Source organism: Cydia splendana, chromosome 2 (assembly GCF_910591565.1).
Source record: "Cydia splendana chromosome 2, ilCydSple1.2, whole genome shotgun sequence".
NCBI lineage: Eukaryota > Metazoa > Arthropoda > Insecta > Lepidoptera > Tortricidae > Cydia > Cydia splendana.
The window spans coordinates 9972707-9997821 of NC_085961.1; the positions used below are offsets into that span (position 1 = coordinate 9972707).

At 38.2% G+C, this 25115-nt stretch overlaps 1 protein-coding gene across 2 annotated transcripts in view; it reads left to right on the forward strand.

Moving 5' to 3' along the window:
- Positions 1-25115, forward strand: part of LOC134803332 (CCR4-NOT transcription complex subunit 6) — a 205930-nt gene that overhangs the window by 173685 nt on the left and 7130 nt on the right. For both annotated transcript variants that reach the window (XM_063776129.1, XM_063776138.1), the window contains 7 exons: positions 14149-14217; positions 20406-20563; positions 20711-20865; positions 21149-21300; positions 21810-22034; positions 24282-24453; positions 24921-25060. In XM_063776129.1, the coding sequence (XP_063632199.1) occupies positions 14149-14217; positions 20406-20563; positions 20711-20865; positions 21149-21300; positions 21810-22034; positions 24282-24453; positions 24921-25060 (1071 nt within the window). The remainder of the gene's footprint in view (positions 1-14148; positions 14218-20405; positions 20564-20710; positions 20866-21148; positions 21301-21809; positions 22035-24281; positions 24454-24920; positions 25061-25115) is intronic.

A 25115-nucleotide genomic window follows, 5' to 3' on the forward strand; every position in this document is an offset into this window, starting at 1 on the left:
TTCACTTAAGAACTAAGAAATAAACTATCAGTAAACTCTAAAACTATAAATTACAACTAAACCCAAACTAACCTATAAAAACTAATCAAATAACCCACCCCGTATCGCCCCCGGCGCAAAGGTGCCCATCACACTTGCTGCGTTACCGCGTTGAACCGCGATGGACAACCTCTGCGCTAGGAACGATCCGGAGCGGGGGTCGAGACCACCGGAGCGGGGGTCGAGACCCCCGAGACTGTGTAATTAATATAACTTGTTATTTGATCATAAGACTATTACAGGAAATGAAAAGACTAATATCTTATTAGAAAGTCGTTTTTTTTTAATTGATTCCTGGTACCAAGAAAACATTCCCTAAATCCGGATTTTATCCGAAGTTCGGATTTCGGCGTGAAAATTATCCGAAAATCCGGATTTTGTAAAATAGATTCGGATTTGCAATCTCTATTTGCAAGCTAAACTGACCATTATAAACCTCATTAATGAAAACAAAAACTTAGGTAAATTCAGTGATAAATTGACGCACACCGTGTAAATAAGGAGGAAGGAGAAATTTTAATTGATTTAGGAATAATGTAAAAAGATTGGAAATACTTAAGGGACACTATGTGGCAAAATTGGAAAAAGCGTACGATGGTAAGCTCAATTTGAGTACCTATATGCATTTTTTTTATCCAGTACCTATGAGTATTTCGTAAATGAAATTAAAGCTAAGTAAAATTGGGATTATATATGTATATATGAAATTCATGACACCTAGGATCACTATCACTGCTACTTGAACTAAATATTTCGTGGTAGGTATATATAAAAATGGTTGGAATCGCTAAATATGATAAAATACTGTGTGTTACTGACCATGGGGCTTTAAATCCAGGGCTCGATTCTACTCGCTAAACTGAGCTACTTTTACTATGGCCACAGATTATATAATAGTTCTTACGAACAGATACTTATCTCTCAAAGAAAACGCAAATACCTACCGTTTTGATACCTACGCAATAATACAATGGAATGACCTTCGACGCGCCGCTCCCCGCACCGCGCGCACCGGCACAACGCTAGGGTTGCTGACGCTTAGAAATGATAAATAAATACCTACTTAAACAGCGGAGTGAAATAAAAGGAAAGCTAAATCTTAAATTATAATAGGTACCTAATATTCCGTTTATGCGAGAGTGTTATGCATTTTGTATTTTTGCAGCCATAAATACTACAAGCTCTGTAATTTTTTTTTTTCGTTGCGATGACATTTCCTTCGTATGAATGATCTCACAGGGATATTCGAGCGCGCGTGCGTACGTTAGCGCGTGTGGCAACCAACTGGCTTGCTTGTCTACCGTGAACGCGAGCGGATTCGTAGGTATTAATCCGAGCTCGCGCGGCGAGTTCCATAGGCCTGCTATGGCACCAACCAGAGTTGGGCAAAAATTAACTTGAATAAGAATAAGAATAAAAACAGAAATTTTATTCTTATTCAAATCAATTTGAATTAGAATAATTCTTGCACTAGTTATTTTAGAATAAAATTAAGGTGAATAAATCATGTGACTTTTATTTTAAATGCGGAATAAAAAACAGAATAATTATTCTAGAAGTGAGGCTATTCTAAGTAAGGTTTTATTCAATTAAAATGTTATTTAGAATTAAGTTAATTTTTGTAGTACAATAGGTTAAATTTTGTAAGTTGATTTTCACCCTTCTATTTAAAAGTCGGATTGATTTGATATTTGTTACTTTAGTTTAGGTATAGTACACATTGAAGAGTTCCGCTATACGCTATCTAGTTCTATCATCCGATCAGGGTGCTTAGCCAACATGCCAAACGTTGACGCTCCGTAGAGTTGCGCATAGTCTCTCTCTATCACTCTTACATATTAGTGCGATACAGAGACAGATAGCATTTCGTTGTCGTAGCACTCGTAGCGCAAACGATTGGGTGCCTAGCTAAGATGCCAATTTTTGTTTTTAATTTAATAACCAAATCATAAGGTACAATATAGCTGTTTTTAGCGCTTTCTGTCTCTATCACTCTTACATATTAGTGCAATAGAGAGACAGAGATAGCGTTTCGTTGTCGTAGCGCAAACGATTGGTATGTTGGCTACGCACCCAAGGTGCTAAGCAAAGATGACAATTTTTGTTTTTAATTTCATAACCAAATCATTAAGTAAATTTAGCTTTTCTGGGGGCCTAGCCAAGATGCCAATCGCTTGTGCTCCGACAACGAAGCACTTTCTGTCTCTATCACTCTTACATATTAGTGCGATAGAGGGACAGAGATACCATTTCGTTGTCGTAGCGCAAACGATTGGCATATTGGCTACGCACCCAAGGTGCCTAGCCAAGATGTCAATTTTTGTTTTTAATTTAATAACCAAATCTTTGGGTACAATTTAGCTATTCAGGGGGCCTAGCCAATATGCCAATCGCTTGCGCTTTGCCAACGAAGCGCTTTCTGTCTCTATCACTCTTACATATTAGTGCGATAGAGAGACATATAGCGTTTTGTTGTCGTGGCGCAAACGTTTGGCATGTTGGCTACGCTTCCATGTGCCTTGCCAAGATGCCAATTTTTGTTTTTAATTTAATAACCAAATTAGGTAAATTTAGCTGTTCTGGGGGCCTAGCCAACATGCCAATCGCTTGCGCTCCAACAACGAAGCGCTTTCTGTCTCTATCACTCTTATATATAAGTGCGATAGAGAGACAGAGAGAGCGCTTCGTTGTCGGAGTGCAAACTATTGGCATAATGGCTAGGCCCCCAGAACAGCTAAATTGTATCCAAAGATTTGGTTATTAAATTAAAAACAAAAATTGTCATCTTGGCTAGGCACTTTGGGTTCGCAGCCAGTATGCCAATCGTTTGCGCTACGACAACTAAACGCTATCTCTGTCTCTCTATCGCACTAATATGTAGGAGTGATAGACAGAAAGCGCTTCGTTGTTGGAGCGCAAGCGATTGGCATGTTGACTAGGCCCCCAGAACGGTTAAATTTACCTGATGATTTGATTATTAAATTAAAAACAAAAATTGACATCTTGGCTAGGCATCTTGGGTGCATAGCCAACATGCCAAATGTTTGCGCTACGACAACGAAACGCTATCTCTGTCTCTCTATCGCACTAATATGTAAGAATGATAGAGACAGAAAGCGCTTCGTTGTTGGAGCGCAAGCGATTGGCATGTTGGCTAGGCCCCCAGAACAGCTATACCTAATGTATGGTTATTAAAATAAAAACATAAAATTGGCATCTTAGCTAGGCACATTGGGAGCGTAGCCAACATGCCAAACGTTTGCGCTACGAAAACAGATGCTATCTTTGTCGCTCTATCGCACTAATATGTAAGAGTGATAGAGACAGAAAGCGCTTCGTTGTTGGAGCGCAAGCGATTGGCATGTTGGCTAGGTCTCCAGAACAGCTAAATTTACCTAATGATTTGGTTATTAAATTAAAAACAAAAATTGTCATCTTGGCTAGGTTCCTTGGGTTCGTAGCCAATATGCCAATCGTTTGCGCTACGACAACAAAACTCTATCTCTGTCTCTCTATCGCACTCATATGTAAGAGTGATAGAAACAGAAAGCGCTTTGTTGTTGGAGCGCAAGCGATTGGCATGTTGACTAGGCCCCCAGAACGGTTAAATTTACCTGATGATTTGATTATTAAATTAAAAACAAAAATTAGCATCTTGGCTAGGCACCTTGAGTGCGTAGCCAACATGCCAATGGGTTGCGCTACTTCAACGAAACGCTACCTCCGTCTCTCTATCGCACTAATATGTAAGAGTGATAGAGACAAAGCGCTTCGTTGTCGGAGCGCAAACGATTGGCATCTTGGCTAGGCCCCTAGACCAGTTAAATTGAACCTAATGATTTGATTAGTAAATTAACAATAATACGGTTACTGAAACTATGCGTTATGCGACAGTCAATTTGTAAGATTTTATTCGATAAAATAGTTATAAATTAGACAAGAGACTAACTACTATTACATGTACCTAACTATACGTAATTAGTACCTATACGGTACCCGAACTACATTTTTATTCGTGGAATATTATTTCAATTAAAAATCATGATTATATTTATTTGATTAAGAATAAGTTATTCTCATTCAATTTTTTCTCATACGAATTATTTCCGACCAAAATTATTTGAATATTTTTGACGGGAATAAAATCGAGATGATTTTATTCCTACGAATTCTTATTCAAATAATGATTTTATTCTTGAATGCCCAACACTGGCACCAACCCCGAAATCCCGAAATTTTTTTTTACCCTTTCATACATTTTGGCTGATCAGATGTCGACGTTTTCTATGGAAAAGCCAAATTTTTTTCCCCGATTTTAGGGTTGGTCCCATAGTAAAAGTAGCTCAGTTTAGCGAGTAAAATCAAGCCCTGGATTTAATGTCAGACACACCATGTATACTGCAATTACTAGTATTCGTAAGTTGCAACTGTAGCAAGATGGTGCGACACACGTTTAGAGAATTGTTAAATTGTAGGTACAATTCTACATATATGTATAATTATTACTACAATTTAATGTAGCACAAAACAATTGTCAGCTACAAATTTGTACATTTTCCGGAAAAGATATGTAGCGTATGTAAAGTTTTGTGATACAATAAATTGTAGACTTGTCGATACAATTTACATATTTGTAAGAATATTCCACTACAAATTTGTTACTTGTATATTTTGTGGTACGCACATTTGTATTATTACAAACTTGTAACTTGACACTTGTACAATTGTAATTGTAAGTTTTGTGGGATAGGCCACAGGTCTCTTATCGAAAAATTTACTCATATGAAACAGTTTTTCTTGTTCTATAAAGTTAACCAGGTAGATCCGAAGCCGAATCTGCCAATAAAAGTTTCTGTGTCATCTCTTTCTGCGCCTATTTTGGCGTTGAAGTCCCCAGTTACTACTATGTATGTGCTCTTGTTGTCACGGATGCAAGCACTAGGGTAAAAGTGGGATAGTTGCCCCACTTTTTCAAATGTCCAATTATTATGCAGGAGATAAGCTTGGAATAGCCTCAATTTTTTTTTATTATTAGTCCATGTATTAACGAAGAAACTTATTGAGATAATTTGATTCTGTGGATGTTCGTTGTTAAATAATGAATGTAACAAAAAAACCTTACGTGAGAGGATACATGCCTACTGTATGGGTTAGATGCCCCAGACATAATTTGACCCGGGGGGTAGTTGCCCTAAGAAATAAATCAAAGAATATTTTGATTTTATAATACTTTATTCAATGTTAGCTGAATGGCACCATTAAAGCTTGTTTTGCGAAACGTCTTCTTAAAGTCCTAGATGGAATTCCGTAACGTTGAGATACTTCATTTATGGGACATTATATATTTGTTATCTTTAAGGTCTTGAAAGACGGCTTGAAGAGCCTCTTCTGTCCACAGTCCGTACGGTCGCGCCCCGGCTTTTTTCACATACTTTCGTGGCATCTGTATAAAAATGGAAAATATTTTTATTACAATACAATGAGGGATAGATGCCCTTAAGGGTAGGATAGATTTCCTTAAGGGCATCTATACTCACAAAAACTAGGGCATGAATCCTTTAACGATGGGATAGACGCCCTATATTTAAATAAATAAGTCGTGTTAAAAAGTACTTAATTAACATTATAAAATAATAATTCAAGACATATACAGACCACAATAACAACAATATAAATACTTACCCTATCACATCAAAAGTTCCGAGCGCGCAAAGATTTAACGTAATGCAAATCCACGAAATTTTCGTCGTGCAATATGTTTCCCGTGTCATAGCTCGCAATACGTCCATCCCCTCGGAGCGCTCGGCACTAACTGGCGGGAGGGAGGGGGCAAGCTTGCATTTAAACTAAAAATCGCAGACCTATTGTTCGCACAGGTTGCTACGTGTAAAGTGAGGCATGTATCCCCCTTCGGCATCTATCCCACTTTTACCCTAATGTCTTCGTAGAATTTCTCCACTTCTAGGTCTGATGCAGTACTAGTTGGTGCGTATACTTGTATCACTTTAAGAGTAATCTTCTCGGTAATCTGGAGTATAACATATATTATCCTATCCGATACTGAGGCAATACATTTGATGTTATCACTGAGTCTTCTATGAATCAGGAGACCGATTCCATGCTCGTGACTGACATTGTCATCCCCTCGGTAGTACAGGGTATGCCCGTTCTGAAGTTTGATACATTCTTCTCCTTGTCTTCGAACCTCCGAAAGGCCAAGGACATCCCATGTGATCTTGTCTAATTCGTAACATAGTTCTTCTAATCTATCTTCTGATCTTAGGGTTCTTGCATTATACGACGCTATTCTTATTTTAGTGTTGTTGTTATTGTTACTGTTGTATTGATTATATGTTTCTGTATCTATAGTGTTGTTCACATTTAAACACTTTTTAGGCTTGGTATGTACATATTTTCTTTGTAGAAGGGTATTGGTCGCAATCCCCACGTTGACCAATCGGCTTGGGGAGTATTGTTGTAGTTTGATTTATTGGTGGTGTTGTATTATTATGGGGTTTTCTTTTCCGGTTATATTTTGATTTTAGTTTTTTGACTGCGTTGTTTTTGATTGTTTGTTAGGCCGGATAATTTTTGCTTGCTCTTCGGTCCCGTTGGAATTATTTGGTGGTGTGGACGGCGGTGAGGATGGTACCCTTTTTCTTTTGTTTTGGTGTTCTACCCTTTTTTCCTTGATTATAAGTTTGTCGTTTTTTATGATGGCGTATTTTCCCGACTCTCTAGCTTCTATCATTTTCGGTATAAGGGTCTTTCTCTCTTCAAGAACTTCTTTTGTAAAGTCTTCAGTAATTTTCACATTTTTTGGGTAATATTTTTTGTTTCTTAGAAGTTCCATGTTTCGCCATCCTAATGTCAGTTATTTTAATCGGTCTTATTTTATTATAGGTCTTTTTTCCCAATCTTTCTGCTCTGCTAATTTCCCACTTGTCCCATTCAGCACTGTTTAATTTGTTGTCAATATTGTTTAAAGTTTCCAGAACTATTTCCATCAGTTCTGTATTGTTTCTTTCTTTTTCTTCCACGCCGTGAATGATCAAGTTGTTCCGCTTCGATTCTATTTCCACGTTTTTCATTTTTGATTTCAGCATGTTATTTTCATGTTTCAGTTGTTCGGTGTCCTGTTTAATCGGCATTAACTTTTCATCTATTGTTGACGAAATAGTTTGTTGGACCGTTTGATTTATTATATTTGTTTGTTTTTCGAGTTCTCCCTTCAATTTATTAAATAGTGAATTCATTTGTTCGTCCATGTTCTCCATGATGTTATAACGAAACGTTTAAAGTTTGCTTGAAATGGAACGCAATATTTCTTGTTAGGTTGTTTGTCTTTGCGATGTGTCACTTTTGTCGATGTTTGTTATATTTTGTGTGGCAACACTGCAAATTTTTCGTTAGGTTGGCAAGATAAGGTCCTATTTGAGGTCTGATGATATATGACATTTAGCATTAGCATAATACCTATGTATATATAACATATTAACTAAAAATAACTTATTAAATTAAACTAGAACTACAAACAAATTAAAATTAATACTAAAATAAAAGAAACTTACCTATAAAATAAAAACCTAATTATAAAAAGAATAGATAGATTCTTTGAAAAAGCATAATTCCTAGTCTAGTCACTACGATGTAATTAATCTGTACCAACTGACTCCATATAATTGAATTTATACATATTTATAACAAAAAAAGGCTGAATCTCCTATTCTCAATTTGCCATTATCTATATTCTTTCCACAGAGCCATCACCTTTTGCCACGCGAAGCATTTTCATGACAATGATGCGTTGGGATAGATACTTCGGTAGCTTTGTAATTTTCCGAGTCATTAAACGTTGTCAGAGGCTCATAAAGACTCCCCACGTGGGCCTGCGCGCGCGCTTGTTTTTTGCCTGGTAGCACGTCGTTCATCATTGCGCGTTTATTTATTATCACTCTGGCCTTGGCCGTGAACGGACGCGAGGACACGGCGTGGGCAAACGCGATGATTACATACAGAGTTAGTCGCGATGTAAATTAAGATTGACCCAGCAAAAAATGCACATTGTACTCGCCGCCGCATGGGGCGGGCCGTGCCGCCTAATCAACAATATTTTAATCGGTGCTCGGTGCAAAAAACTAAATTAATATTAAAAGCTGATAGATATATTTGTGGTTATTCCCAGTAGTTACAATTAGTTAGTAGTTAGTTGGGTTGCAATTTAATTATAATGTTGCAATACACCGAAAAGGGATTAGGTACCTATAAAAAAAACAAATGTCGTTTATGTTCAGGATACTCTGGCCCATAAATACATATCTTACTGACTAACATACAATAAAAATTAAACTTTTAACTTTTAGTTGCTAAAATGCACGCACATACCTAATATAGGTCTAAACCATGCTAGGGAATAGGGAAGTAGCAGGCATTTAGCCAGAAGGAATGTAAATTGAAAATCCTATAATTCATTTACGCGACACAGTTTTCGATATCATTGATTTTTCTATTGGCTAATTGCTTCATTGCATATTTTAGCCATATTTTTGTCCGTCACTACCTTGGAAACATTTTATGTAGGTAACCGTGTAACCGTTTACATAGTTCGTAACTTAATAAAACTTCAATTTGACACATTGATACACACAATCTAACGTTACCTTACCTAACCTAACAATTTAAGGCCCTTTACTCGTATGTATCCTTTCTAGACAAAGTTCTTTCAAACACTTTGAATAATTACTTTCATTCGTTGTCAATTCAGGAGAAAATGTAGTTACGTGTTTTGATCTTCGTAAAACCCACAGCATTCAATACTAAAATTGTACAGTCCCCTGCTGGGACCACTGGAGCGCAACGACAAACGATCATCAAAATAGCGTGACGCCAAATAATGCAACCGTGATGTCATCCCATCAGTAATTATAGTAAAAGTTCGTGACTGGCGTTCGCCTCGCAAGTTTCGCAACAGACGTAGTGCACCCAATAATATATATGCTGGAGTAGATGAACGGAAATTGAGTAGATACGAAACCATCATTCGATAACTAGGCATAGCGGTATTCTGTGAGAAAAAAAAATAGAGATAATAGTTTTTTGTTTTACAAGGGAGCAAAGTTGTTGTTTAACCGCTCGTGCTAATATTAATCTTAATAGGTTCCAAGCCACGACGGTTAAACAAATTTTGCCACCGAGCGAAACACAAAATCATAATTTTAAAGTCATATCAACTACTACTCAACAAAATTTGCATCAGATTACTTTGCCTCACATGTGGATAAAATGCAACTTACTTATCAGTTTTTGAACAATCAAGAGAGCCTTTACCAGCTGGTGTGGTGAAAACAAACAAACAAAACTTTACCATACAGCCGTAAAAGTGTTAAAATAAATATATCCGCAACTTAACCGCAGCAATGAATGAATATGTGTATGGCCCTCGAGTATTGTAGTTTTATGTAATAATTAATAAACCCTACGTTGAAGCGAAAAGCAGTTTAAGCCGGTTAAATGCATTAATGTTTAGGACAGTAGAGCCGCCCACTGCCGCCTATCGCATGTGCACTTTGTTCGCCAATAGCACATCCGCTACACGTAGCCTGTCATTTGGTCTTTGCTACTTGAATTAATCGCTTGCAATTATAATCTCACTTATAACGATTCTTCTTTTGCACATTCTTAAACTAACCCTCTCAATGTAATAGATGGAAAAAAGTAACACCATAGTGTTTACGGAGTAGGTACATACATCCTCTTAATCTATTATTATTAAAATTTGTTTTCATTATTTGCTGTTGCTGAATATTTTCGATCTTGTTTTGACTTTAAACGATCCTTTTTTTCAAGTGGTTTCCTGTTTTTTACTGGTTTAAGTTACAGAACGCGGTAGTGTAACTGCTACATAATTTCAAAGTGATCTTAAACCATCCCCCGTTTTGAATACCTTCGACAACGTCCTTTAATAAATAATAGGTAATTGCAGTAATTACTTTTTGTACACAACACAAATACTGGAAGGTCCACTTCAAAAACATATATACATAACTTCTAGTTCTATTTTTGGGTATTATCCGTCAAAATATCTACTGTGTACAAAAATAATTATGTTGATGTTGTTGTAACAGTCTTGCTGCTTTTGCGAAAAATGTTTTTGTCGTCAAATATTAGCTTTATGATAAAATCACCGCCGGAGGTCATCGTCCTAATCTTGTGACTTTATTGTCGGTTTAATGATTTATATATAACTTGTTGTCGTTTTAAAATATCTATATTATTCCTGGTTTTATTTATGTGACCTTATATTTTCTTTATTACAAAAACTTACTCGATGCCGCCATTACTCCACAAGTTAGCATCAACTCGTACTTAAACCTATAAAAAATTGAAACAAAACCCCTAGTGTAAATCTTTGTTATCTCTTTAGTGTTCCGTACAAAACTTTGTTCACGGAACACTTATGAGATCAATTCGGTCTTGTTTTTATGGGATTTTAAACAGGGCGCCAAGCTGGACGTTTTGGAAACTAACAATCCCATACAAAATGACACTTAACGCAAACGCGTAGGTACGTCACGTCACGCTATCGAATGAAATTTACACTAGACAGGTACAGTACAGAAGACAATAAATTAAGAAATTGGCAATACGTAGATGCAATGGGTTCATATAACTGAGTAGCACGATAGAAGATATGCGTGCGTGTGCGTTGAGCAGTCTGCTCACGCAGGGCAGCACGATCTGAGCAGAGAACTCAGTATTTTGCTCGGTAATCCAGAAGGACAATGACAACGAGTTGTAAACGGCTCGGTCACGTATACTGACGGAATTCTTAAACACGTAGGATGACGGATTAGACGAATACATTTGTTGTGTCTGTAGCTATTTCTTTATTAATTATCATTTAAATTTCTAAATTGACAATAAGTTAATCTAAGATTGTAGTATAGTTCATTTTTATATAGTGTGGCATAGTTGTTTTGCTCTAATATTATATGCAATAGGCTGGATACCGGTTTTCGCTCCATCGGCTCCTCAGCGTCTAGCGAAGATGCTATAGTCAATGGACTGAAAATGTTTTGCATGGAATTGATTAACCCCGTGCCCTCGGGTCTTATAATATTATTACACGCTTACAAATAATATTGGGCGTCTTTACTATCCCGCTATTATTAACACCATTGTGACTTCCTTGTTAATTTACTTCATTACATATAAGAAATGTGTATCGTTTATGTGCTGTATGGTAGTAATCTTTTAATATCACTAACTAGTAACATATATACACTAGAGAAAATATAACTAAAAATTCTCAACAGAATCAACAGTTCATATACATAACTAGCTTCCCAGTTGAATCGTAAAGTAACCCGGAATCTGCTATTCGAAGCCTAATCCCAAAAAATGTCAAATTAAATTGATTCAAAGAATCTAAAATACAAAGTCGGGGTTCGAACCTTTATAACTAGAAACGCCTACACTATTTACTTAACACTAATCCTGAAATGTAGTTAATTTTTGCTGGAATGATTAGTGATTTGCCTTTACACCTGTTATTTACTATTTCAAGAAAAAATAAGATAAAAATAAACTCTTGTTTTGTAAATGTAGAGTCATAAACTGCGAGGCATCTTTACGGTAGCTCGCGACAGACGAACGGAGAAAGCCTTATCTCATGTATCGGAGCGCGAACAATGCGAAGAGTATGTTGATTCTTATCATTGAGTCTATCTAGTGCTTATTCGACTTTCACTCAATTCACCACTCGTGTGTTGGTTCTTGCACCACCTTGTTGTTTGGCTTGTACCGCTTGTTAGCGCTGTCGGAACTCGTGACGAGCCCGAGAGTTGACTCGAGAAAGTCGCTGCGGTGCGAATCTTTGACTTATGCAGTTATCGGCATCCGTAAATGGCGATAATGAAACGTCACGCAAAGCCCCGATAGGGTGAACAACCTCGACGTACTGTTGTTTACCTCAAAATATGTAAAGGACATCCTTTTCACGGCAGTTTTTTTACATTAAATATTCAATAAGCCGTGGGCAAAGAGGTACATTGTGACGTTGTGAGCTATGCCCGTTCGGAGGGCGCCGGTCGCGCATGTTAAACCAGGCCTGTCGTGATTTAGTGCAGGGCCGCGACTTGCACGCAGCCCACGGCCCTAATTACAAAGTGTAATGAGGCGACGCCCGCGCGCCGGTTGCACCGGCTTCACGCCTCTGCCACCTCTGCCCGTGCCCGAGCGACTGCTAGCATCGATGAGACTTCACCACTTGACAAATCTCACGTATCCCTTAATTTGGCCATTGCTTTGATGGAACCATACACATCAGCAGCATAAGCTTGAAAAAGAACTGTGCTTTGAAGAGAGTCTGGTTCTATTTAAAGAGGCAATCCATATTTTTAATAACGCTGTTATTTTTGGTAACGCAATAGACCAGAAGATACAAATTAAGTAGGTAGGTAACATATCGTTTATCTGTTATTAATGCAAGTGTTGAAAATTTATGGGTCACTTCAAATTAAGCCTTCTCCTTTAAAAAGGTTTTTCGGTAATTAACCCTTTTCCAGGTGATAGGTACCATTCTAAAAGGTTTTCCCAACAAATCCAAATATATTCCAAATAGTTACGTTTGGGTGATTAATTTGAAGATAAGTCACATTTCCCGAAAGACAGTCTAATTTGAATCTTAAATTGGATTGCTCGATTGGATCGATATATTGTACTATCACTGGAACAGCCGGCCTAGCCAAGGTTACAATCGTGCTTCGATAACGAAAAGCTTTATATCTCTCTATCACTCTTCCATATTAGTGCGACAGTGACAGTTGCGTTTCGATCGCTACGGAGCGTAAGCGATTGGTATCTTGGCTACGTGGCCTGGGCTAATAAGTTATTAACAAGAGTTGATTAAGTACGTCAACATTATCCAAGTTAGCAGGAAAACACGCCACATCCCATCCCATTGTGTACGAGTAACACCTACAAACGGGGCCAGTACCGAACTCTAAACTATTATGTAAGTTCTACCTGGGTATATTTCGACAGGATGATAGCAAAGCAACGCACTTGGTAACAAATGTGTTTTATCTTATCAGGCATCTGATCGACTGCAAGCCTGTTACGATAGCTGCGTTAAAATATTTTTTGCTGTAGCTGTCGCTAGCTAAATAAGATGTGCTTTTTCATAATTTGAGGTAGCATTTATTTTATTTTTATTTCCGCATGAGCTGCGCTCTGCTCTGATACAGGGTAAAATCTTATTTTTATTGACTTAAAATTTTGAAAAGGTAACTTTTTACTTGTTTTTGCTTTTACTGTACTGTTATTTCAAAAACATACATATAAGTAGTTTACAAAATATGAGAGAAATAGGTGGCCTATAAGGGAGACAGCTGCCTGATGTTAGAGCATATCCTATCTTCCTAATGACACGACAATATTTTTGTATACCTATGTGACAGCATGAATAAATGAAATTAATTTATAAAGGCTTATCAAATCAAGAGTGAATACCATGAATAAGCCTAATTCAATTCAATTCATCTTTATTACAGATAACACATGATCCATATTATCCATGATCCTAAGCAAACAAGTTGTTATTAACTAAAATAAATTGTACATAAGTATATGACAAGTTACCTACTCTAACTTTGGTGTATTGATTTGGCTTTGCCGTTATTGTAACAGTGGGAGTTTCCGTATGTAACTCGCAATTCCTTATTTAGTGTAGGTACAAAGTAAGGGGAACAATAGACCTAGGTTTTTTAGTTGGCTGTATTCAAACAGTAACAAATGTAAATCGAACTCAAGAGATGTTAGCAAGCGATTGCATTATCAAACTGGCAACTTTTTGCTCCCACTGCGAATTATGAGGGTTCGCTTAATGCTATTGCAGAATGTACGCCTTTAATTGCGAATAAATCTACAATGTACACTCGGGCACGAGGCACGAGCAACAATAACGGTATGGATATTGCTAGGTTTTTGCGATTGTTCGGGACCTCGCAAATTAATTTTTTCGTCGTTCCGATGTTCGATGGATCCGTTGTTTAAAATTAATAGTGGTAAAGCGGTTCATTTTTTTATTTTTTGTTTCTTTTGTTGCAGTAACTGCCACCTTGCCGCCACAGAGGCCTTGGATCCCCTTAACGCGACCTAACAGAACTCGTCCTACCTGTAAGTACATGACACCTCAATTATTTTTAATTGCACAATTTATCTCAAATTGAAACAGCTAGGTATTCTATTCTTGATGCACATCACAAAACATCACTTATTAGTTCGATTTGTGTGGTTGTCAGCTTGTAGTGTTTTTTAATTACCACGATCACATCAAGATTAGTTCAGAGCGATATACGATTAGGTACCTACATGTTTTAATTTGCAATATGCCTAATACGTTACATGTTTCTATAAGATTCTTAGCGAGTTGATCATTAATAAAGTGTCATAGTGGCACGATGGGCGCGGCGCACGCGGCGCGTCCCATAAATATAATCAACCGTGGTCCGCCCCGCCATCACTATGGTAATGTTCCCATACGAGAGCTCCGGGATACAGGATCGGTCCCGATCGTGACTCGTACATGAATCTTTCATACGTGCCGGTACCGTTACATCTGTGGGTATACGTACAATTGGTAACTCACCGGTATATACACACTAAGTTTAAACTTTTGACCGTTTGGTTCGATGTGAATATGGTGACTTTCGCGATAAACGAATCTGGACTGTCTTGACATATTGAATTATAGGAATAAGCTTAAATATCTGCTTAATTACCATGTCATGGTTACTGTGGAACCAAAATAAAAATCTTAAATAATATAAATAAAAAACAAGTTAAATGTATTAATATATTCCACTAACAGCTAACCATTAACCAACCTATTAAGTGTTACAAGACAACGAAATGATAAACTGGTTCAAGAGGAATCATAGCGGGTAGGTATTTTTAGTTGACGGTTCACACGGACATGCCTATTAGGTGCCATGGTAAAACATAATTATATTATTATGTTCCTTTTGCGTACCTAACCGTAATGGAACACACTGTGATCTTGATCTGAAATTATATTTACACAGGCGTGGCGCGGCAGAGCGTATTATGATTACTTACTGGTCCTTATATGATTTATCTTCCTATTTGTCCAGCAAACATAGGTTTTTATACTTTTATAATTTAGCATAGCTATTGAAGTAAATGTGGTTAGGTATCAAATTATGTTTACTATAAATGAAATTATATTATTCACAAATCCAAATACAAATAGCGCTCGTAGTATATCAGAATGTCTTGCGCTGTTCTGCTAAGTGTCACAATCCATGAGTTATGCAGTGGGCACAAGTGGTGTTTTATTTATTTGACAATAAAATGTATTTATTCGATATGACTTTTCACGCAACTTTGTCTCAGCTGTCGTATTTTAAAAGGACAACGATTATTTTGTTGTGTTGGTGCTAGAGTGGACTGTAGAGCTACTTGCCTCCCCTTTCTCGCGCTTCGCTTCTTGTGGTAGAATTATAAAATTATTTTCGAAAGGCGTCAACAACTCACATGACTACCGCAACCTGTCGCAACGCTAAACACTTTAAAGTAGAAATTTATTCTGATAAAAATATACTTCTCCTGCGGTCGCTTACATTAGATGAAGAGCGTGGTATACCTATAGTATGGATCCAAAGGGCGAGATGAGATCGTACAACACTGAAAAATAAAAAGTCTCATGCTTTCCTCGACATCAGCCCTAGTCAAAGACCTCAATAAGAATAACAATTCGTGCTACGCACTTTAGTCCGCTGCCCAAATTGCCCAATTAACCGTAACAGTGGGTAAGTACGTGCCTTGTAGATACTTAGGTAATGTTTTTTGCTACAAATAAATACGTGTTCATTTTATTAGCTTCGCTTGAAGAGTCTGTATTATATGCAATCAAATATTGTAATTTCATTTCCGTTAAAATTTCATGAAAGAAAAAAAGCTGTATAACCAATTCAAACTCCTCAACGGAACGCTGACTTAACATACGGTAAATCATTCACGTAAGGCCTGATGCTATTCTCGAGGTAACTCCAATTGCATTTAACCCATTACATGTGATTAATGGCCATACATGAATCTTACAAATGCGATCCGTACTTTCCGCACACTCCTATATTCCCAAGAGAAATCCTATGGCTACACAGACTTGTCATACAGCCGAAGAACTTTTTAAAGCAAGTAGGCCTTATTTTTTGTACTACTCCGCAATCTCGTGGCGCTGTTAAGATGATAGGATCGGTTGGGGAGTGAATGAACAGGTTTAAATTAGAATGAAAATGAAAATCAACGGAAAAAAGTTTCAAAATTAAGATATTAATGATCTTTCGTCAACTAACTATTATTATTAATAATTAGTCATATAAGAACTTGGTCCACCAATACCATTATTTTTTTGCAATTTTAATATCGACTTGGCTTCGGCTTCGTTAAATTTAAATTACTCGTCAGACGTAATAATTAGAACAGATGTGCGCTCTCATACGAACGAGCCATATGTTGCTTTGCACTGCTCGATGCACCGCGTTCAATAGCGCCTCGATCCGCTGCAATTATGGCCTTTCTTATGCAAATTATTATGAACGACTACGGCTCTATGCTGCAGTCGTAGAGAATACCTACCTGTCAATGTTTCGCTCCAAGTTATGATTAACTTTGTGTTTATATTATTCTTCAAACAAGTTGGTTCACAATTTCAGTCTACATATACGAGATAAAGCAGACCAATCATGAAACAAGAAACCTTTGTAAATGGAATGATGATTCATTATTAGCAAAGGTGAAATCTTTAGCTGAAGCCGAGCAGGCACGTTTCAAAAACGATCGTTAACAACTCCTTGTTAGCACCTATTGAGTTCTTACGATATATTGCAATTTGCGCGGCTCGCGGCTTTGCTCTGTTTGAGTTTAAATATAATATTAGATTGAATAAACATTAGTTAGATTGCCGTAAAAAAACCATGGTCGAAGAGTAGGTATAGTTTATTAATAGTTTCTATAATCTCTCGCGTTGAATGATGATCCCTAATAAGGCAGTTCATTCTTATATGTACCGTTCATTCTTATAGCTGTCACGTAAAAAAATTGTAGACATTTTTTGGAATTGCTAATATTCACTTATTTAGAAATGTATCATCGGTACGGTAAATACATATTTCTTCAGTTATTTTTTGTATTAAGCTCAACTAAAATAGACTTGAAGGAACCGTCACCATGGGGATCATCATTCGACGCGATAGATAACAACTGTATTTATATTTAAAACCTAATCATATTATTTTATTTCTCGTCAAAAAATAACAAACAATATGACTAGACAGGATTTGTTTCAGTTTTTTACACATTTCTAGTTATGATGTAGCGAAGGTATACCTACGTCATGAACTACTTTCGCGAGATTAATTACGTATTGAAAGTCTGTCGACGTTTATAGTGTTTACTCACATTAGTCACGCTGTGTATCGTAGTAATTAATTATCTCTCGACTAGAATATGAGTGATTCTACGTGGGCCAGGCTGCTGTGTTGTTGACGAAAACCGGTGCGTTGCGGTGTGGCACGATGCGGCAGACACACCCACACTCGTCGTGACATGCTTCACTTGCCTGACATCCGGCGCTACCACGCCTTTTCCGATTGCTTCTTTTTGCTGCACACGTCACAGGACGCCAGCCTCCGAACCCTGCTTAACGTGCAACATTTTGTGTGTGGCATCGACACTATCGATCCATAATAGTGTAGTCTACTGCAATGGAGCCCTATAAAACGCATTAAGTTTGTCATACAATGGGCCTGTCCATCAAAAGTAATGTAACTGCCCGTAGCGAGACACCTTCCTCCATTGTTCGCTGATCGATGCGATACTTACTCATACACGTAATATTTCATCATCGTTGTCTATTTAGTTTGGAATGAAAACACGCACCCACATATTAAAGAAGATTGTCATTTATTTTTGCGCGGGTGTCCTTTCGCTTTATTTCCACTATGAAGTGCTTAAACAATCCTGTCGTGGTCGTGATCCGTGTCGTGTCGCATCAAAAGATACTTGACGTTTGTTATGTGCGCCGCGTTTCTTGAATTGCATAGCGCATAAAATGGACTTTGCCAAAGCACGTGCTGCGGCAGCGTTGATGGCTTTTGGGTTACATTGACTCCTTTACGATTAGCATGAACGCGAATGCGCTTTATGATCGTTATCAATTTGTCCGTGCCACAGCTCTATGCCCGGTCACCTGCTATTGTTCTGTCTCTCAACTGTTCTTCTGTTGCGACCTCTTTGTCTTGAACTTACACTACTGCATTGTCGCTACATTTTCTGTTGAGTGACGGGGGCGCGATTAAATCCAGATAATTGCACCGCCAAGGTCTTCCACGAAGTCGACATTTAGACGGCTGGTTTCATTTCATCGTCCCAGCGCTTTTTGATCCGCGTAATGAGACGGGTGCGACTGCGAGCGCGCCGCGTCCGCATAAATCTGAGATAATGGCATGCAGCGTGAGAGAGCACAGTCGTGCTACGTTAGTTTACGTAATAAGTGGATACGTTGAAACAGTCCAGCCAGAAGACCCTCATGTCTAATTTCCTGTCCGGTTTCTAAGAGGTCGTTGTTGTCTTCTTCGTACCTCATTTAGTACCTACTTCTAACAGTTTTCTATGTCTTTATCGTACTAAGATGCTTGCGAGCTGTTAAGCGCTTCCACACAATTGTATACGCCATTTTCTAATCATCGACAATGATTCTAATACATCTTACACGACTAGCCCCCGGGCTCACAAGATGACGGCTTGAGTGACTGCTAAACGGCTCATTTTCATCCCCATTCGAAAGAATACAGGTGAAACCCATAATTGTAGGACGCTGGGAAAAGCCGCGAAGTCACGATATCTTTAAGCGGCTGCCCAAGATTCAAGATATGCAATTAGACAAATACTAAGACTATTGCGGCGCGTGCCAATGAGAATATAGCTCGGTGGTGAGGTTGTAATGGAGATGCATCATAATACAACTCTGTTGAATTAGTTTTATACATGTCACGCAACATGCGCTGCCATCGTAACAAAACGTCAACGTCGACTAATTGGTCTCGCAACGAACACTTGTCGCGAAACTCTAATTGGAACAATTGCTTGCCAATTAACTAAATGAATTTAGATAAATTGTTGGAGCTGTGAATTGCCTTTACGTAGTACGCGGTCTTTAAGCATAAACATTGCTTAAAATAAGTTTATATGTATTGTGTTGCTTAGCTACATATACATACATATTTTTCACCACACCAGCTCGTAAAGGTTCTCTTTGTACTTCAAAAACTGATAATGATAAGAAAGTTGCATTTTTTCCACATGTGTGGCAAAGTATTCTGATGAAAATTTTTGCTCGTGATAAGTAATTATTTTGAATGATAAACATTTAATTACGTTCATTTGAATTTGATTTGTAATATTTTACAGTTAGTATTTTCCTCGCGTTGCTGTGGTGAATTTTTTTTGTTTCACTCTGGAGCAAAGTTTGTTTAACCCGCCTGCCTTGAAACCCTCCCAACGCTCAAGAATCCACATTTCGAACCACGAGCGTAGCGAGCCTTTGCTCGGATATCAACATCAGCACGAGAAAGTAAGCTCGAGAAAGCTTGTGTTGTGGGTACTCAGACAACGATATATACAACGTGACCTTAGCCATTGGACAAACCCTGAAATCCCACTTAGGGTTACTTCTCAGAAATGCTCTAACGGTAATATTTTTTTAATTAGAACAAAAGATAAAAAAATTAATTATCAAAAAAAAAGTTATTTCCAATAATCGACAACAAAAAGAAACATACTGTATTAATCATTGGCAGTGCTTTTGACAATTTGTTTCAAAATGTGCGGCAATGATGACATTTGTCACAAGTCAGAATCTTAGTAATGTCATAAATAAAAAAGATAATCAAAACGGTCGAAGAAGGTTTCATACTATTTATTACCTCAGGAGCTACTAACACATACAGGTTGCTCCAAAGTAAAAAAATCGTAATTTGTTAATTTCTTCGTAACCGCTACACCGATTGTTATGATACTTTGTATACTGGTTCTAAATACCCTAATGCATATGTACATTTCGGCTTTGTCCAATGGCTAGGGACACCCTGTATAATGTATAAATACTTAAATACATAGAAAACAACCATGACTCAGGAACAAATATCTGTATCATCAATCATACAAATAAATGCCCTTACCAGGATTCGAACCCGGGACCATCGGCTTCATAGGCAGGGTCACTACCCACTAGGCCAGACCGGTCGTCAAATGTGTTCGCTGATAAATGTAGTTACTTTCAGGTATATTTACGGTGATGTGCTACAACGTCCTCTGCGACAAATACGCCACGAGACAGATGTACGGGTACTGCCCGAGTTGGGCGTTAGAGTGGGATTACCGGAAGAAAGGAATTCTGGATGAAATTAGACATTATTCCGCAGACCTAATTAGTTTACAGGTTAGTGGTTATTTGGCTAGTATTATATAATTACAACATACCTACATTTTACTAACCGTCGGCACGGCCAATCTAACGCTAATCTTGACGCGCGTATGTGCAAAATATAAAAAAATATTCATACCTAAACCATTACTGTGTTTGCAGGAAGTAGAAACCGACCAATTTTACAATTTCTTCCTACCAGAGCTTAAAAGCGACGGTTACGATGGCATATTCTCACCAAAATCGCGAGCAAAGACCATGTCCGAGTCGGAGAGGAAATACGTCGATGGTTGTGCCATCTTCTTCAGATCTGCAAAGTACGTGATGAGTGCATTTATTCGTTATATTAATTATGGATCCTTAGAGCCACCCCACACTAACGTCTCCCGAGCGTCGGCATCCAGTCAACTCTATGGCTGCTGGAAATGGCGTCACTGCGCAGTTGCGCCATGGGTGCGTCGAGCAGCAGCCGTAGAGTTGACTAGACGCCACCCTTGGAAGACGTTAGTGTAGGGTGGCTTACATAGTAAAATATACAATTTACTTGTGAAAATAATAAGCAGGATATATTTCTTAAAGATCTTGAAATTTTTTTTGCAGATTCGCGTTAGTAAAAGAGCACCTAATCGAATTCAACCAGCTCGCGATGGCTAACAGCGAGGGCTCGGACAACATGTTGAACCGCGTCATGCCCAAGGACAACATCGGTTTGGCTGCGCTGCTCAAGACCAAAGAAGCGGCTTGGGAGAATGGTGAGCACCTTCCACTTCAATACCTACTATTGATGGTCTGGCCTGCTCTAGTTCATCGGTTTAAAGTTAACGTTTATCTATGTGGTTAAAACATTTTTATTACGTACAAAAGTAAATTCACAAGATAATGACAAGCAAACTTTAAAAACCTAAAAATCCATTCAAACGCAGCAAGCGTCCTGGGGACAGCTCCTGACAGGTCCAGACAAGTCCTGCCCCAGGCAACTTTAGGTTTTTAATGTTAAAACATTGGTCACTTTCGTTTCTACATTAATATCGGCCGTCGATCTTGAAGACAGCCGATGTTAAAGCGCGAAAAGATAAAGTTGGTTAGCCCTTAAAATTATTATGGTTATTATGGGATGAATGCTTTACGTCGATCACGTATATAACACACTCTTATATACAAAACAACATGCGCCAACGTATACTGAGTGTACGGAGAGGAGGAGAGGTCACCTGCGTAAACTCTAAATTATATACTTATTAAATAAATAAATAATTGACAGGCATACCAACGGACTCGTCGATGCTCGGGCAGCCAATTCTAGTATGCACGGCACACATCCACTGGGACCCCGAGTTCTGCGACGTGAAGCTGATCCAGACGATGATGCTAAGCAACGAGCTGCGCAGCATCCTGGACGACTCGGCGCGCACGCTGCGGCTGGCGGGCCATCGCGACAACGTGCAGCTGCTGCTCTGCGGAGACTTCAACTCGTTGCCTGACAGCGGTAACTATCCACTACTTGCTTATTGTCACATGAGCTCCAGGAGCTCCTCCACGTGAGGCTGATCCAGACGATGATGCTGAGCAATGAGCTGCGCAGCATGCTGGACGACTCGGCGCGCACGCTGCGGCTGGCGGGCCAGCGCGACAACGTGCAGCTGTTGCTATGCGGGGACTTCCGTTGCCTGACAGCGGTAACTATCCACTACATACATACTTGCTTATTTTCACATAGTACCAAACTTGACAAGTAACAAATTGCTAATTAAAAGTGACAGGCCCGCCAGGACTAACCCCCTTATTCATAAAATTTAAACAAAAATGAAAATATTAAAAACTTTAAAAGAAAGAAAGAAAGAAGATGTATTTATTGCCACAACAGCGAATACAGAACACAGAATATTAAAAAAAAATAAAGAAGTTACTTAACCTATAAACATTATACCTATTATCTAAAATCTTAACCAGACTATTTATTGTAACTTAATTATTAACCATATGCTGTGACAAATGGTTTGGGCGTCAGCATAATGCTGCCAGTATCAACTCAGCATGAGTGACACTGCAGCGCTGTTTTTCAGCCCAGACCAGGTTACCAATTAAAATAAATTAAATTAGCTCCGTACTTAACATCTACACAACACAAATACAATACTTAGACTTAGCAACTAACGGAAAAATGGCCAAAATAAACTTCAATTTATATAAGTAAATAAATAACAAAGTGCCGAAAATCTTGTAGACTTGTATCCATTTTTTTTTAATTATTTTTTTTTTGTACCTAGGTACGTACATTTGCCATTTCCTGTTGTTTATTAAATATTAAGCGTTTGCAGTGTTTTTTAAATGTAATCAAGGTGGTGGTATATTGTTCCATACTTTTGAGGCAGCGTACCTAAAGCTACCCTTAAACCCTGCATATTTATGCTTAGACACTATTAAATTCAGCTTTATTGCCTCTCGTGTGCCTCTTTACAGGCCTGATTTAGTTAAATTATGTTTTATCCCTTTCTTATGAATACATAAGTCAAATTGACAGATAAAGACAAACGATTCATAGCTAAAACAGGCCAGTATCGCGTTTATGAATAACGCCATAAAACTTTCTAGCTTGATTATGCTAAAATACATGTCAATCTACCTAATCAAACAAACTGGAAGCAGGACAGTTACGTTTACTCATACAAATTCATGTGTATATCAATCCGTCTTTATTTTATGAATGAGGAAAAATATGTATTATGTGAGCAAAATTATATTTCCTCCTCCAGTTAACTGGATTTCCTTAATATAATATATTGATTATAATAAGGACACAATTTGTTAAAGTTGAATCTAATTAACAAATGAGGCTAGTTTAGCGTCTTAAGATATTCACGACCTAGTTTTCAACGGTGGGACAATACATAGTGCTTAGTTCGAATTAGACGGGTCAGATCCTCGAGACAAACAGACCAATTAACGGTTTTCTCGGCAATGGGCTTGTTTGTCCGTCACTTGGAAATAAATTAACGATTTCGGAGCGCGCCGCCGCCGTGACCGCTAAGGACGGTTCGCTTTTAACGTATTTCTACATTACTTAGATAATGGTGTTTGCTTCGACGCTTTGATTCTAAAGCAATTAGATTTATTGGTATGTTGGCCGCGTTAGTTTCGATTTATTGCACTCTCATTTGAATGGAAATTCTAAATTTCATCTTGCTTACTTGTTCTTGAGGGTTATTTGAAGATACGTACGTGCAATCAACTGTTTGGGTGCAATTTACGCTGTTTTTATCGAGGCGACAGCTAGGCATTTGATGATAATTAATCAGCAAGTTCATGCAAATTTGGTCTACTTAAAACTTTCCTTGGAGATTTGTGCCTTAAAAGTTTTTAGTGGGGAAAATTGAGAAAATCAAAAAGAGATCCGAACATTTTACGGATTTTCAAGTATTGACAATGACTGACATGATTTCAAGTATTGGTGGGCTTTGAATGTCAGCGACTTGAATTTAACAAGAGTAGGTACATTGTCACTATTAATTAAGATATAAAAAACCAGCCGGCTCTTATTTCAACAAAAAATAGTCCCATTAGACTCGAAGATGGGCGGAAAGGGGGCCGACAGACAGACACACGAGTGATCCTATTAGGGTTATGTTTTTTTTTTTCTTTTTGGGGCATGGAACTCTAAAAATTCGGGAAAACCAAAAAATCTAAACATCAATCAGCGTCATTGACTATAAATTATTCGTTCTCTACGTTTCAGGCGTTGTGGAGTTCCTATCGGCCGGGCGCGTGTCGTCGGAGCACCGCGACTTCAAGGCGCTGGGGTACGCCACATCGCTGCGCCGCATGCCGGGCTCCGAGCACGAGTTCACGCACAACTTCAAACTGGCCTCCGCCTACAGCGAGGACATCATGCCCTACACCAACTACACGTGAGTGTTGGAATAAGTTAAGAACAACGCTCGCCCACGCCACGACAAGCTTTTAGTTTGATGGAATCGAGAATATCGCCCACCATTAAGTACTTTAGCTTCGCAGTGTCGTAATAAATGTCATATTTTCATAAGAATTTGACCTTTTTGGCGATACCTCCACACTTCGTCATAGCAAAGTCTGTGCAGACGAAGCTTGATCCGACTCTATGAAGGTGTATTACAGAAACAAGGTTTTATTTTATATACATAGGAACATAATTATATATAAAGTTTACTACTTTTATCCTGCCGACTGCGCCAGTGAATGATGAATCTCAACACTTACTTATCTACTTAAGTCGTTCATAGTAGTGACTAAGCATTGCTTTATATCTATCATTATAAACTTGACATAATTATAACTTGATACCGCCCGGTTACATAAAACACAAAGTGAATAAAGTTTTGTATTGTTTCGTTTTCAGATTTGACTTCAAGGGTATAATCGACTACATATTCTACTCGAAGCAGTCGATGACGCCGCTGGGGCTGCTGGGCCCATTATCGCAGGACTGGTTCCGGGAACACAAGGTGGTCGGCTGCCCACATCCGCACATACCCTCAGGTGAGCCCTCACCGTATCCTATTTTACCGTATAGAAATTTCTTCAGCAGTAATCC